General features: G+C 40.2%; 1 protein-coding gene across 10 annotated transcripts in view; it reads left to right on the forward strand.

Annotated features, from left to right (window-relative positions):
- Window positions 1–14,145, forward strand: part of Exph5 (exophilin 5) — a 96,811-nt gene extending 82,666 nt beyond the window's left edge. For 7 of the 10 annotated variants that reach the window (XM_074066770.1, XM_020170545.2, XM_074066771.1 and 4 more), the window contains 2 exons: window positions 3,302–3,440; window positions 5,784–14,145. In XM_074066770.1, coding sequence (XP_073922871.1) covers window positions 3,302–3,440; window positions 5,784–11,068 — 5,424 coding nt within the window. In that variant the 3' untranslated portion in view covers window positions 11,069–14,145. The remainder of the gene's footprint in view (window positions 1–3,301; window positions 3,441–5,783) is intronic. The other 3 variants (XM_074066777.1, XM_074066775.1, XM_074066776.1) reach the window with 1 other exon arrangement.
- The last annotated feature ends 3,061 nt before the right edge of the window (window positions 14,146–17,206 follow it).

A 17,206-nucleotide genomic window follows, 5' to 3' on the forward strand; every position in this document is an offset into this window, starting at 1 on the left:
TAACTGAAGACACACATTAGTAAAATAACAGTAAAAACCACCAGAGTGGGAAGGACAGGGTTAGGGATCAGATCTGATGAATATGAGTAACCAGTGCCACCATGTATTATTTGTGTGGTGTAAGTAAGCCACTTGTCTGAATAGAAAATGTTTTAGAGAAGTCAGAAGAGTAAATTATTGTGGGAAGAGATAGATTTGGAGCTAATCCATCTCTTACTTGCTAGATGCCATGGTAGGTGCTTTCTTGGTTGCTTTAGAGCTTGGTCCACTTCCAGTGTCCTGATTCATTTGTATTTGAAATCTTTAGTTTCCTAAGTCAGAGAGGAGACTGAAATTTGTGGTAGGGAGGAAGGAAAGCTAGTGATAGACTAAAAGTGGAAACTTTGAACATGACGTAGTAGGTACAGTTCCAGTGGTCCATAAAAAATAAAGTGGGAATGAATTCTGCCTGTCACAGAGATGGTAATATGTGACCTGAAATCTGAAGGATGAGTTGCTACTTTCCGGGAGAAGAAATAGGGAAAGAGCAAACTTCAGGAGCCAAGGCATGGAGGCCTACACATGCATGGCATTATGGGGAACTGTGGTGTGCCGCAAAGAGGTGTTTGGACCTCATCTTCTAGGCCAGGAATGGAAACTAGGCTTTAATGTTTAGGTCAACTTCACAGCATAGAGCTTTATTTAGAGGGAGAGTCTGAGTCCACATCTGAGCCCTGACTGACGACCAGTGTCTGCTCTGGATTACTGGAAACTTCAGGTGCTTCCAGGTGTGCTAAGATAAAACTGGCTGCAAAGAATGCCTACTTCCAGGATGTAGTGTGGCTAAACCAAGACCTGAGGAGTGTTACTAGGAGTTGTGAGCAGATTCGGCCTGGGCTCTGGAATCTGACAGCCTGGGAATCTATCCTCTCCTTCCTCCAGTGTGACTGAGCAAATGACCTGACCTCTTGAAACCTCGGTTTTCTCAAAGGAGGGACAATAATTGAGACTCATAGGGTTGTTAAAATAATAAAGTAATCTACTCAAAGCTCTTGGCAGATCATATACAATAATCAATGTTTAGCTGCTGTTAAGAAAAAAAATATTAATAATATCCCATACATCATTCAAATAAAAGCTAGGCATCTACAAAACAGTGATAATGTTCAATCTCCTTTTTGTCCAATACCTGCCATTAGTTAGCAGTCACATTTTTAAAGTTTTATCACTAAAAAGAATCCTGGCGGAGTTAAAACTGGAAACAAAGGCTTGATACTTTTTCTTAGTTAGCCTTGTAATTTACATGTCTGTGATGTGTTGAAAGAATCCTGAATATATTGAGAGGAGAAGGGACATCTCGAAGTAGAGGATCTGTGCAGAAATATAACCAAAGGAAGTCAGGTCTCTACATGGATGTGGTCCTTCCCAGCCTAAAGAGGTCCATCTCGTCCCTTGAGCCCCTGGGTCACATGCTTTCTATTTCACTGTAAATTTTCAGGATGTGATCCAGGAGGCATGGAGGACTGGACTCTGGTCTCCATAGGGGAAATTTGAAGTTTGTTAGGGTGATAAATGGCTGAGGGACAATACTTGGTAGTCTCTCAATCAGATATGGCTATTCTGCACCAACTACCAAAGCTGCAGATTTGGAGGAAAGAACAGACTTATAAAATCCAGGACTAATTGTTGTTATCACAAATAAAGAATTGGAGAGACATTAGGAACAAAAGACAACATCTTGATATACTTTCAGAGAAAGAATTAACTCTAACTGATCTGATTTTTCCAAGCAATTAGTTTGAGGTTTTTTTTATCCCTGATGGGTATCTCACTATAGTTATGTTTTGGTTGCACACTTTACTTCTGAATTTCATATTAAGGTGATAAATTGTAGCCAGTAATCAATAAATTATTTTGGTTCCACTATGTATTTACCTCTGAATTTATATTAGGGTGATAAATTATATCCAATAATTAATAAATTATTAATAAATCCCCTTTGTAAGTATTCGATTGTAGCCTGCCCGTAGAGCTGAACACCACAAATCAATGACAACCAATTGAAGACTGTAGGAATTATGAGCAGCTGGGCTTCAGGCCTGCAATAAATAAATGAATGTAAACATTGCAGCTTTGGGAAGATGCAACAGGAGATGGAATGCAGTAAGGACTGACATGGAAAGAGGTCACTTAGGGAGGAGAGGGGCTCCAGAAGCAAGGACTGGGTAGCTGCGTGAACTGACAGTAGAAACTGGAAAGGAAAGTGGCACAAGCCTTGTCCAGGGGTCAGTGTAGGCTGCAAAGAAGTGGAGTGACCAGTCACAGAGTCACATTGACAGAGGAAATGCAAATGGAGTTTTGGCACAAGAAAGTGAAGGTGTGGGCGTGGATAATTCTTCCAAGGTTAGGCAGACAAATTGAGCTTGAAAGTAAGGCAGTGATCGATCGGATTCATGAAATCAAGATTTTAAAAAAGGGAAAACAACTTCAACTGTATGTCAGTCTCCTAAATCCTTCAAACTAGCAATAGTCTAAAAATTATAAGATGTTTCTCAGTGCGTTTTTTTCAAAACCACTAAGTCAGCAACTCAAGGCTGTCTAGGAGATAAATGACTTCTGAATAGAAACATTGTTTTCCCATAAATCCATGAAGTTCACACGTCTTAACATCCACTGTGAACCTGCTCTTGGTAGAATATGCACAATGTTAGGAAATCCAAAAACCCAGCCAGCAGAGCTGTTGGGGACAATACTTCCAACTTGAAAGGAATTAGTTTCTTTCCAGATTGCCAGAAAGCATCTTGATATACTTTAAGGTGAAAGAATTAACCTTAACTGATCTGATTTTTCAAGCAATTATTGTTTTGAGGTTTTATTATCTCTAACTGTTAAGTAAGTTTTGATAGTTAAGTTTGATTCTATTATTTGTTTATGTCTGAATTTCATATTCATGCCATAAATTATATCCAATTACTCCTAAATTATATAGGAGCCTTTCTTCCTCATTAATAAATGCCACAAGGCGTGTGTAAGTCTGGGTAAGCGCACAGGAAATTTTGGCAGGGGGACGCTCAGTATTTTACCTGAACACTTGCAATTAATTAAAAGAATTAAAAATAAATGTATATACAGGGAAGTTCATGACTGGTTGCAAATGGCAAAAACAACAGTGTTATTGTAAGTTGAGACATAAATGTTAGGAAAATTGATTTGTAGTCCTTGGATTGGGACTTTTAAGTTTATGACGTCTTTGTGGGAACATGTGAGTATTTAAGTTGGAAAAAGTCCAGAAATAATATTATGTTTTTTACTTTAAAAATAGCAGGAGAAAACATATACTTCAAGTTTGGAAAGTCAACCAGTTGACAGTGCATTTGTCCCCAGGCCAGGAATCATGATGGAGGAGAGCGGCATGCCTCCCCCCTGGGATGCCCCGACACTGGAAAACGAGCTTTTTCAAGGTAAGTCTCTGTGTTGAACACCTTTGGAACTCCTGGCACTACAGGGAAGCAAATAGTAATTATAGATTGTCTTAAAAGGTTCAAAACATAATACAAATTCTCTTCTGCACTTTGTTCTTGTGGTTTTGGTTTTGTGTTTTTGAGACAGGGTCAGGGTCTTGCTGTGTAACCCAGGCTGGCCTGGAACTTGCTGGATAGCTCAAGTTAACCCTCAAACTCACAGTCCCCCATCTCAGCCTCCTGACTGCTGTGATTACAGTCATGTACCACCACACCCAACTCAAACTTTCTATTTTTAAAGTCTTCTTGTTTACCTTATCTGAAAATGATCCTAATATATGTTATTGACACAAATATTGAAAAAAACCTCATGGTTAAAGTGAATAGTTTCAGATCAAAGGCTGATAAATATATGGACTAGTAATAATGTTTAATATTTAACCTTAGGTAAAAAGGAAATATATCTACATAGTTTGCTATTCTTAATAGACTTTTATTCATGATTAGGACATAAATGCACTGTGATGAAATCTAATAGTTATTGCACAATTAACTGTGTGTGTAGATAATGATAAAAGCCAAACCAGATTCCACCAGGACAACATGCATATGTGTTTTATTGTTATGAGTCATATTCATTTTACATGGGTTATGCTGTACCAGAAGAACCCTGGCACTAGCTTCACTTTGAGGACTAAATTCAGTTTGCAAAGGCAACGACATCGCCTCAATCCCATGTGTCAATCAGTAGAGACTTTCAGTGGACACTCTATATAGGACGCCTCTCAGTAAGATGGTCTTTGGCAGCTGGCAGTGTTGCTCAAGTAGTAGTGCGCCCGGCAAGTGAGAGGCCCTGAGTTCAAACTGCAGTACTGCAGCTGGGCACCGGTGGCTTACACCTGAAATTCTAGCTACTCAGAAGCCAGAGATCAGTAGGATTGCAGTTCAAAGCCAGCCTGGGCAAATAGTTCATGAGACCCTATCTTGAAAAATCTCTTCACAGAAAAGGGCTGGTGGAGTGGTTCAAGATGTAGGCCCTGAATTTAAGTCCCAGTAGCAAAAAAAAAAAAAAAAATCCAATACCACCAAATAGCAGACAAAAATTTAAAACTAAGTTTTTAAAAGATGGTCTCTGGCAGAGACCCAGAGGAGAATCTATTCCAAAATGAAGATTTATTTGAAGAGGAGAACTGCTAGCATGGCTTCTCAGAAAATAAAGAGAAACAGAACAGGAATTTTTCTGACCTCAAGAGTAGTGAGTAAAGTAGCATTGTTTATTTGGGATTCTAAGTGACTGAATAATCAAAATCCAACTCTGGGGGATTAAGAGTGGCTACTGCTAGGCCCTTGGTATTATAAGGAGGTCACTGGACTCTGACTTTGCTACTGAGATAGAAGCAATCATTGTTTGACAACAACAACTTCACCTCCTTGTAAAACTACAGCTTGTATGCACTACACCATGCTTATGTGGATGGACTCGTTCAGATCCCTGCAGTATGACCTTAGCAACTTACTTGTTTTGTTCTTTCCATGCCTCACTATCAATGAGAACAGTAAAAACACCAATGCTGTAAGGTTATGTGAGGATTTAATGGATTAACATATTAAAATGATTAGAACTGTGCCTAACACATGGGAGGTACTGCATTATAGTTGTGCGAAAAGATCTTAATTTTTCCAGGAAAAGCAATCTACCATTAGCATATCGTTGAATTATTTTTATATAGAACTTTTAACTACATATATTGGTCAAGTCCATCCAACTAAGTATGTTTAGAAACTAAGTGGTAATGCTAAACTTTTGGCAGTAATGCTGTTTTCTTAACAGTAAACTCAGAAGTCACATGCAGTTTACACACATCTCTGTTACAATTTCATGAAGACGACACAGGTTGAAATATTATAGCAACCTAGTGACATGAGAGAACAGAAAGACATGGCTTAATCACACTCAGTTTGTCTAGTTACTTAATGGTAGATCCATACTGCAATCTACATTAGTAAGCCCATGTCTTAGAAAAGCTCAGTAAACTCCAGATGCACTAAGAGAAACCATGATTTAAATTTGTTGTTAAGAACATGTTAAATACCTTTATATCCTTAAGGTATTATGGAAGGTTTACTTTGAAAAGTATGCTTTGAAAAAGTATATATATATAAAAAAAAAACTTGCATTGCAGTTTCGTAAAAGACTGTCATGAAAACATAATCAAAAGTAATGTTATCACATTTATGCTAATATGATAAAAATTACAAAAGACTGGATTTCTCAATTCAATAACTCAAGTTATTATTAAACTGTAAAATCAGCTACAAAAAATGGTTCATGTTCTCCTTTAGTTTTAGATGATTTGGACAGCAAACTGGCTGAAGAACAATCGGCCATCTCAGTGAATACCAGAATGCCCCTTCACTATGGATCAAGATCACAGTTCGGTCATTCTTACTCCAGTGGGAACAGGCATGGCGGTATCACAGGAGGGCCAAAAAATCGCCGGAATGAAACTTCTAATATGTCCATCTATGACATCCTGAGACCAGGAACTCCTAGGGAAGGTTTTAAAACCTTTTCCCCCCGGACAAGGACAATTTATGATATGTACAGGACAAGGGAGCCCAGGGTCTTTAAAGAAGATTATGTGCAAAAGAACACTTTTGGCAGTACTTCTCTGTGTTTTGACAGCAGGCAAAGATCATCCTCACCAGCCACAGGGCATTTCACTGCAAGAAGCTTACATTTTCCAGCCTCAACTCAGAACAAGAGTAGCTTTGTTCCACCAAGTCACCAGCAAAGCCCAAAGAGAACTCCTTTGTCATCCATCATATGGAATAGATCAGATTTTTTGAGAGACAGGCAGAACCAGGAGGACTTCCAGAGGGCACCATCACCAATGGAAATGGACCCTGCTGACCAGTGTGTGTATCCCCGGTGTTTTCAGGAGAATGGGAGATATGAATTGTATCATTCACAGAAAGTTTACCAAAATGCCCCCATGGATAACAAAGTAAGTCCTGACGCATTTGAGAACTCAGAGAATATGCCATTCTACCAACAAGACAACCCATTTGCTAGGTCTTTCTTTAGCAATACCTTCAGACAAAGAAGAGAGCAAAGATTTGGACAAACTTCTTCTTGGAGCCAACAGGAAGAACATTCTTCGTGGTCTGACTTTCATCAAAGTAGGAGGCCATTTACTTCTTCGGACAGAGACTTTGAAATGATTTCCATTGATGCAAATAGTGTACCAGCTGTTCATGGTCACAATGTCCCTTTTCAACACTGGGAACCATTCTCTTCTGGCTATGAAGCAAATGTTTTCAGAAGCCAAGAAGAGTCACCTCCCTGGCAACCTTGTTTTCAGATGTCCCCGCTGGAGCGCATGGAGATACCACTTGTTAACAAGAACCAGTCAACTCCCAATTTTGGCACACCAAATGTTTGTTCCTTGACTGATTCAAACTGTCACATCAAATCTAGTGGACTGGAAAATCAACAGGACAGTTCTCTTGTAGATGCACATATAAACAAAGAACCTTACTCATTTGGAATTTCTCAGACTCGAGCATCCTCATTCAAAACTTCGTCCCCCCAGATTCCTGATAACAAAGGAAAACCTCAGTGTCCTAACTTCCAGGGTGCGACAGTCACTTTGCAAAAAATTATTCCTACGAAGCTAGACTCCCTTCCGACAAGAGACCATATGGAAGTTACCAACAGGGATTCAATTAATCCTCCACCTCTTGTTAAAACCCAGCCTGATATCTTGGTCACAGAAATGAATAATGAGAAAGACGAGAATGAATCTATTTTAGAAGACAAACAACTAAATAAAACAGACCAGACGAACATGATAGGTGAAATGCCCCAATCTGTCTCACAGACAGTGAGCTCTAGCCCTTTACCTGATTTTCAAAATGCCCTCTCTCAGGACCCAGACAAAAACAACAGGTTTGGTTTTAATGTATCTACCACGATAAGTTCAAAAAGTTCACCCAGAGTCTTTTCAAGACTCTTTTTATCACAGAGAGATAAAGCCAATGAACTTAAAAAAGATAACTGTTTTCCTGGAAACAGAAAGTGCAACTCTGCAACTTCCTCTCCTTTCATTGAGGAAAGCAGAACACCACCATACTTCCCCAGCCCAAATCAAGATTGTCACCAGGAGTTAACAGTAAGTAATGAAGATATTTCAAGCATTGTTAAAAATAACCAGTGGTGTTCCGAACCTACTGATAACCAAAACTCACAGTCTCTAGATACTGAGGGAGAACAATGTCCCACAACTCATTCTGCCAACTGCACCAAGATGGCTGCTGGGCACAATATCTCATGTGATTCTTTAGGTCTGTCATTAGGTGCACCACCAGATTCGTCACCATGGAATAATTCTTTCCCTGATGCTCTTGTGAGTCCTTCTAGCACAGTATTCTCCAGCAGAACCCCTTCAGACAAAAATCCATCTCTGGGAGAAAGAGAAGAAAAAACTGCTAGCAAGAATCAAAATAATCAGTTCGCTGTAAGCTCAGAAAACCAAAAGAGTCATGATAGTCGTTTACCTATGCATAATGAGGTAGCCAAGTACCATTCAGAGTCTCCCGTAAGCAATGGAAAGGGAAGAGGAAGAGTGAGACATCGTATATCCTGTATTGAAAAGTTGAGCAAAACAGAAAGTACATCAATACCCACGAGTGAAGCCAGTCGCCTCATTAAGGAGAGTCAGAGCAATTCCAAGGCTTCTGAGCTTGACACAATTTATTGCACCTTGCCAAGAAAATCATCCAGTTTTCTCATAAATAGCAGGCAGCCAGAAAGCAAGATAAGGCCTGCTTCCATTAGGCATGGGCCACTTCCATTCCAAATAAAAAATGATGTGGGAAACCCAATTGGGAAGTGCACATCAAACGAACTCAGCTCCAGTTCTCCTGAGTCAGTGAGTGAATGCTCCAAAGCTGTGTCAGACTCGGCCCTCGTGACATCTGAAGTCACAGAGAGGATGGCAGATGTGAGAGGCATTAGATCTGCTTCTGTCAGGAAAGGACCACTGCCATTCCTCATCAGAAGGGCTCTGTCCTGTCCTTCAGAGAAGACATGTGCCTCGACTGGAAAAGATGAAAGAACAATCTCACTAGTCTCAGATACAGATGCCTCTGCCATAACACCAGGGCCTCGGGAGACAACCTTTAACTCTCTGCAAAGTGACCCATCTGTTAGAGGTGGTTCTTTAAGCAGAAGACACCACCAGAAGGAATTCAATGAAAATGGTAGTGGCATTGCCACCCAAGGAGCAGGCACGTTTACACTATCAAATGAAGACCGCTTACCATTTTGTGCAGATGTGCCAGGAAAAGAAAAGAAGAAGACATTACATAAATTTAAGACAACTAGTATGTTTTCTGTCTCTGGTGATGAAGACAACATAAAATGTCTTGAGGTGGTTTCAATATATTATACTCTCCCAAGAAAACCCAGCAAAAGATTCTGTGACCTCCTTCAGCAGTACACACAAGATACTAATTTACTTACAGAATCTCTTCAAGCGGAGACTGAAGCAGTGCCTATTTCTTTAGAAAGAGGCAAACCAAATTATTCTGCAGAGGAGCAGTCAGGAGCACCTTCCTCAGAAGAGCTAAAGAGGACCATCAACTCTGATCCATGTTGTCCCTCTCACACCACTGAAAATACGGCTGTCGTACAGTTATCAAACAGGGGCCCTTCAGAGCCTTCCATTGGGACAGATGTTTCTGTCCATACGGGAGAACCTGAGGCCAGAGAGATTGTCCAAGATAACTTAGCTAAAACACCTCAAGATGATTCACAAAGCGGGAAAAAATTGCAAAATGAAACTCTGCATACCTCATTAATGCATCAGGGAAAAAATGCTCCAGAAGAAAAATCTGAAATCTGCCAAGAATCTAACAAAACAAGAAACAATGATCCCTCTGGTCTCCCAGCCCATTCAGAAGGCAAAGTTAAAAATTCCCAAACCAGAAGAGGTTCTGAGGAGTGTGCAGGTAGTGGTATAGCCATTCCACCGACTGGAACTAGAAGCTGCTTTCAGAAAGATCACACAGCCCTAACTGTAGATGATAGCTCCAGTGGGTCACCTCCTAGGGAAGTCAAGGGGAAAATTGAAACAGATTGCCAAAAAGTGACTGATAAAATGCTTTCTGACCCAGAAAGCCAAGCCTTTGCTCTAACTCCAGCATTGCATAAACTACAGTTTGTTGAGGAGACTCACTCAGGTGAACTACATGCAGAGAAGTCTGAACCTAGAGAATTACCTCAAGGAAGTCAGAAGGTAGCTGCAATAGAGTTCAGGAAGGTTAAAGATGAAATCCATAAGGCGACATGGGGTCAAACTTTACTCTCTGGAGGAAATAACAAAAATAAAACGAACTTGGCTGCCTTAGATAAAGCAGAAAACAGATCTTCAATTAAACACAGTTTGGTAGCCATGTTTCAAGCAAGCAAAAAATTCTCAGCTAAGGATTTAAGCCCCAGAAGACATGTAGCTACTATCTTTCCCCAAAATGGAAGCACATCTGGCTTTGGTCCTTTATGTCTTGGTAGACTGGAGTGCAACCCGTCATCCCCTGAGCCTACTCCAAAGTCCAGACAATCCATAGACGAAAGAAGTTTGAGTAATGATGGGATGAACGTGGAGAAATCTGAGAACCCTCTTCTGGTTCCTGTGATATCCAACAGAGAACCTTCCAGTCATTCCTGTGATGACAAATCTAATAACATGCCACTACTACTCCAGAATGAGTTTAAAAAGATCTCAGAATCACCACCAAAGCATGAGAATTCTAAAGATGTAACAATAGCTCAGATTCTGGAAGGAGAGGCAGGAACTCCAGTCCAGCTCACATCCACCAGCCTCAGAGAATCTGACTTCCCCTGTCATCAGAGGAGGTTCAGTCCTCCTTTACTCTTGGAGCCCACACAGAAATCGATGATAAATTGCTCATTGGCCAGTTATCAGCAGCAACAAAGGAGTACTTTGTCTCCGGAGTGGGACCCTGAGCCACAGCTCTACCGTTCGAAGAGTTTAAAAAACATCAATGTGCTCAGTGATCAGCGCACAAGTCATCCTCCCAAAGTCAGGGGGCGCCATTTTTCTGAAAGCACATCTATTGACGATGCCCTAAGTCGACTGACCCTTGGGAATGACTTCTCTGACAGCAGTGTGTACAGTCGAAGATTCAAATCTTTTTCTGAACTTCCTTCTGGTGATGAAAATGAAAGTTGGGCTTTGTACAAAAGCAGGACAAAAACAGGTGCCAAGACCGTATCCTCTGTCTCCAGACCTATCGACTATGGGATTTTTGGAAAAGAGCAACAGTTGGCTTACTTGGAGAATGTAAAGAGATCACTCACACAAGGAAGATTATGGAAACCAGGTTTTCTTAAGAACCCTGGCTTCCTAAAAGATAATGTAAATAACCCTTCCAACCTATCACAAACAGAGTCATTAAGCTCAAATTCACCAGAAGATGGCTTATTTCCAAGTGAACCACTAAATATCTATGAGAAAGACCCAGGGGACTCAGACTGTGACACGGACACGACCACAGATGATGAATACTACCTGGATGAAAATGACAAAGAGTCAGAGCTGTGAAACTGAAGAAAAGAAAAAAACCTGCATAATACATTGATTGCTTTTTTGCATTTTGCCCTTCACCAAGAGCTTATCATGGAGTTAGTCTGCATTTGTATGTCCAGAGAAAGACAGACATAAAAAAAAATCTAGTTAAGGTAGAGTCTGTATGGAAACAACCCATTGTTTTCCCTCCACCCTATACATACACACTTTCTGAATTCTAAGTATAATGATTTCTTGTTGAGGCCCTCTTTGCTATTTTCTCCCTTTGTATTTGTTCTTGGCCTTCCTTTTCTCCCTCCTCCAACTTTATCTGTAACCCACTGTCCAACTGTGGCTCTCCAGTTTATTTTCCCTAGCTTTTTTTACATTTTTCTTTATGATTTATACCTGTAGTATCTCAGGCTCATACAAAACCTGTTAATTATATTACACAGCACAACTGTAAAACCATATTGCCTCTTCCTGTCTACACCCTGTACTCACGATGTTAAGTAGACTGGAGGGACAGTGACAATGGAAATATTGTCATCCTGTTTGATTTATCTACATTAAGGAAGTTTAGTGGGGTAATTTTTTCTCTCAAAGAAGATAAAGGAATTTTCACAGGGTCATCCTGTTACAACCATATTGGAGCCCAGGAACAGATGTTTGAAGTCCACATTGTGGTTGTAGGCGAGAGCTGAACTCCTATTACTACTTGGAGAAATTCCTCTGAAACTATGTGTGGAGGAGACTGGCTGAGTCGTTAAAGTCTGAGTTTTAATTGAGCCAAGGATTTAGGTCAGGCGAGTTAGTTGGCCACTAAATTTCTGTTTATAAGGGGAACATAACTTGACTGGTGGAGGTAAAGGGACCTCTCATCATGGACGGGCATCATTACTGCTGCTCTCTTGGCAACTAATTTTCCCTTTTCCCTAGAGCTGTTCCTTTCCTCAGTTTCCCTATTGGGGACAGAACACTTCAGGTGGGACATCTTACTCACAAATGTCAAGTGGGAGTCTTGGCTAAGTCCCTAAAATGCTGTTATATCCGACATTCTGGAGTTCACATGCTTCTCTGCTGAAACCACTTACCAAACCCTCAAGAAATTCTAACACAGAAGTCTGAAGAATCTATCACTATATTAGTTTTTTAAAAAATAATAATTTAAAGTCACTCGCTGACACCCATAGATAATTTGACTTTTCCTAGCTCTTTAGTTGCCACAGAGAACACCTGGGGATTTCTCTCCTAATTTAGGATAAAGACTAGTGGGTGATGGTGAAGATAATTTGCTAGAACCACAGATGCCAGGTAACCTGGATCTCCATGATCATCAGCAGGGACAGATATTACCATGTTCTATTTACATTTGCTTCCTGACATAATTTTCCATTTTTCTCACCTCTGTTTAGTGCATATAAACTACAGGTAATGATAGGTATTGGGGAAGTGGACAGAGATCTGGCACTGATAGAAATAAGAGAAAGAACCATGTTATTACTATCCTAATCACTGTCTTGCCGAGAACAGGATGCCAGGATGAGTTTTCACTGTTCCCATGAAACTCAGAACTAATGAAGATGAGGTAACTAGGCTGAAAGCTGTTCTTAAGTCGGCCAACTCTTTACAACTTCAAGCTCTGACCAGTTCCGAGCTCAAAGAGATGGATAAGAGAATTTATAATGAAACGGTTCGAATTTGTATGGTAAAGAATAAATAACATTTTATTCTTAGCTTAATGTACGCTTATACATATGCCTTTCCTCTGATTATGGAAGTAAAAAAAGTTTTACTTCAAATTATTTAAAAATTTCATACATTATGATGTATATTTCTGTGTAATTTTTAGAGTTCATATATAGTTAATACTTTAATATGTTTTTTTTTAAATGATCAGCTTTCAAATTCTATTTCAGTAAGTATTCTGAGTCTACATGTTTGATACAAAAGGTAAAATGAAGTTAGCTCACTTGTGAGTTTAGGGTCTAACAAAAACGAAGAGAGTGAGAGTAAGGATGAATGTTTTGGGGCCTGGTCTCTGCACTGGAATCCACTTCATAAGTGATCAGTGGCTGTTGCTCATTTGCACTGTTTGTATTGTTTGCTTGTTGGTCTGGCTTAGGAATCAAGAAAACAGAAAATACAGGGTGGAGTCCTGGCTCAAGTGTCTGCCTAGCAAGCACAAAGCCCTGAGTATGAACCCCAAAAGAAGACAGAAAATTCACAAAAATAGCACCTTGTACAGTTTTATACTTTTGTAAAGCACTTCGTTAAAGAAGTATAGCAAATTTCTATGTATTTTAACATACAGACTGCTGCTTTTTAATATTCATTTTTGGTATTGCTATGGTAATTTATAATAGTCATTTTTATATTCATGTTTTCTAAAAGATAAAATGTTATTAAAATTATGAATAAAATAATTATTAAAATAAATATTCATGTAAATACAGTAAATCCTTAGGGAGTCAACACAATATGTTACTAGCAAATTATTAACTTGTTTAGATGTCAGACTAATATAACCATAAATTTTGTACTGTTGAATCCACTTCAAATAGGGTTTGAGATTATTTTCAATTCTAAGACTTCCCTCTAAATAATTTACACCCCCCCCATTGTAAATGCATTGATGTTGATAAAACTCCAACTGCTACTAACAAGGGTTTGGTTGGTAATAAACTTAAGAAGAAAGTTACTTTTCATGGGAGGTAGATATGCATCCTGGAGTTGATGAAAGAAAATCCATTCTGGCTGTGGTGAAGGTGGGAGCCAAATGAATTCATACCTCCACTGAATTAAAATTAATATCCTCCACTGAATGCCAAAAGGCTACAGAGGTCTTGTTGCTAAAAGCTTGTTGTTAATAAGAATGCCTCAGAATACCCCATCATAAATGTACAGTGGTGATACGTAAATATTTTACTTCCCATGCAAGTTTGTGAATGTATTATCCCTCTTTGGCTCTTCGTGACTGGTAATTCTGTTCTTCTGAAACAAGTAAACCATATGCACTTTCACTAAACTTTTTATGTAGTTGTTCTCAAACTTGTTCTCTAGGTATGAAATATGTTACAAGGTGCACATTGAAATAAATGATTGAAACAGAAGTACTGTTTGATTTGGTTTTTATTCCCATCCTCAAAAGATTATTCTTCATCATTATAAAGGTTTCAGAAGAATACAAAGAAGTGGGGTCAAATGTACTCAAACCAAGCTTTCTGGTGAGGAAGATTTGATTTGGATGAGATTTGCCATATAGATAATTGTTTTAAAAAGGCAGTGACTTTCTTCTCTCCTTTCACTTATGCCCCACAAGCAAGCAACCAACCTCAGGAGGTCAATATGCCTGATAATATAGTAGGAGAAGAATGCAGAAAGCCTGATGCATTTTTCTTTTCTCTGGAAACTCCATTCTCTGCCCAATACCCACCCCTCCACCCCCCCCCAGGTCACAGATTGACTGTGGAAGAGTCCATGTTCTCATATGACCCTAAGAGTCTGGGCACAGGAGATTGGTTCAGGGATGGTGTGTGCCCAGCACAGGCTGGATCAATGAGTAGCAGTGACTAAGGAGGAAATACTCACATTATGACAGTTCAATGACCAGTTGTGTCCCAATCTAATATCTACCGAACACTCTTAATACATGGTAGGGCAGGGGCTGAGTTTGTATTACCAGCACCTTGCAGAGTGTGTGATATAATGTGGGTGCTGAATAAATATTACTGACATAATTAAAATAAGGTAATTAGGTACTATATGGGATCTAAGTTTGTTTAACTCTATGTACGGTTTTAATTAATAACATTGGCATGAGAAAAATCTCTGAAGAATTTACTAAAGAAACCAAAGGCAGGGCTGGAGGTGTGGCTCAAGTGGTAGAGCACGTGAGGACTAGCAGGTGTGAAGCCCTGAGTTCAAACCCCAGTAACAAGAATACACCAAAAAAAAGAAAAAGAAGAGAGAAAGAAAGAAGCCAAAGACAGAGATGCTATTCAGATACTCATGAGTTGCACCAAGCTCTTGTGTGCTGCAAGGAACCAACCCAAAGATCGTCCATATTTCTCTTCTATTTCAGTTTTTGGAAGTGCATTGACTCTAGGCTTTTCAGTCACATGGGCTCCAATTCTGTTTGAGAGTGGAACTTTATATGGGAATGAAAAACGTCTTCAGCGTCAGTGTATTTTTCTGCACGTTTTGTACGCGGTGTGGAACTCTTTCCTCCCCTGGGCATGTGGCTAACTCCTACTTGAGCGTTGTAGTTCAGCGTAGACATCATTTCTCTGAGGAAGCCTCTCTTGCTTGCCGCACGATTAGGTAAGCTGGCTTTCCCGTGTGGTGCACAGAGTTTGGTCCTTGTGCTGGAAGAGGCGATCTGCCAAGGCCCCTGAGTGTCCCTAAACATTCCTGCTCGGTATGCCAAGAATGTAAGTTCCTAAGGCTCTTCACTTTGGCCCTGGCCATTCTTACCTAGTGTGTGCAGCAAGTAAACTTAGGGGAGAGATCACATCTCCCCACCTACAAGTAGTACACTTAAATATGTTTCCTCTAAAAGCGGGAAACTCCTTAAGCTCAATTCTTTCCTTCTGTAATGCATCCCACTTCAGGTATCTAGAATAGGCCCTTGGTATCGTCCCCACAATATCGCTGGAGGGGTAATGATGGCTCATGTCTGTAATCCCAGATACTTGGAAGGCAGAGATTGGGAGGATCATAGTTCGAAGCCAGCCAGTGCAAAATGTTAGTGAGACTGGTGGTTCATTTCTGTAATCCCAGCCACATAGGAGGCATAGAAGGATCTCAAGGCCAGCCTGGGAAAAAAACCCCACGAGGCCCTATCTGAAAAATAACCTAAAAAGAAAAAAAGGGCTGGAGGTATGGCTCAAGTGGTAGAGGGCTTGCGAACAAGGCCCTGACTTCAAACCCTGGTACTGCCAAGAATTTTTAAAAAGCAAGGCGGGGGTGGGGGCCGGGAAGGTGGCACAGGAAATACACACAAACCAACATGATGATGCTCTGGCTATTGGTTTCACAGTGGATAATAAAGTCCTTGTCTCAGACCCAGGAGTCTTGAGTCTTCTGATGGCATCCATGAAACAGTAACAGACTAACTTGCTAGTTTGCAAATAGGGCAAAATCCCAGCCTGTGGACTCTTCTTGACATCCATTTAACACCCACACTCTGTTTATAGATTCTTGTCTTTCTTCTCCACTCAGCGGAAGGCATTTTGAAGTCAAAGGTATAATGCCTGAAGTACAGTGGCATTGGCCAATGTTTGTTGACTGCAGGGATGAAGCTCAGTGGTAGAGCTTGACCTTAGCATGCATAAAGCACTGGGTTCAATCCCTGACAGAAAAGAAAAATTGTTGAATGAGTGAAATTTGATGACTTAAAATAAAATCCTAGTCAAGGCACTGGCTTGTTCTCCAGGGATGGATTAAGAAGAGAACAAGTTGGTATGACTCAACATCACTAAGCAGTTCAGAAGCAATTACCTGTCTTCCTTGATGGGTTCTCAAAAAAAAAAAAAAAATGGGTGTGACCCCCAAATGTTATGTAACTTATTAGGCCCTATTTTACTATCTCCTGAGACCAGCTAACCCTCAGATCATTTCTCTAGGAAAAAAAATTAAGTCTGATTTTGGAAGAGTGTGAACAAAAGTGAGAGAGCACAGCCTTCCACAGAAAGCACGCAGACAACTGCAAAAAATAAAACGTACTAATGAAAGTAAGACACAAGCAGTGCCACAGGTTAGCCCTGCAATTCACTAGTTCCTGATAATCTTTCTAAAGCACAAAGAACACCATCTACAACGTCTGTGCAGCATTTCTTAACTAGGTCAAGAGAACTGGTTTTAAAAAAAAAAAAGTGGGCAAGATTTTGCCCTGGCAAAACCTGGCTGTGGCAAAAATGCTGAGTAGCCCAGAGAGACAGAGGGCTGCCCAGGGCCTGGTTCCGAGCGTTCTGGATTGTGGTCTGCAACAAGGTGGAAGAAGCCATGTTTCTATTCTGCAGTGAGAGTTCTCTCGGGGTCAGTCAGCCTGAGGAGAATCTATTTCCTTCAAATAAATCCAACCCATAAGCAGATCAGAAGAAGAAACAGTAATTAGCACGTGTGAGTAAACTGATCAATAAAGGGAGAGCGATTGTCTCCCTGGCTCTTGCC

The sequence above is a fragment of the Castor canadensis genome, chromosome 2, assembly GCF_047511655.1.
Source record: "Castor canadensis chromosome 2, mCasCan1.hap1v2, whole genome shotgun sequence".
Lineage (NCBI taxonomy): Eukaryota > Metazoa > Chordata > Mammalia > Rodentia > Castoridae > Castor > Castor canadensis.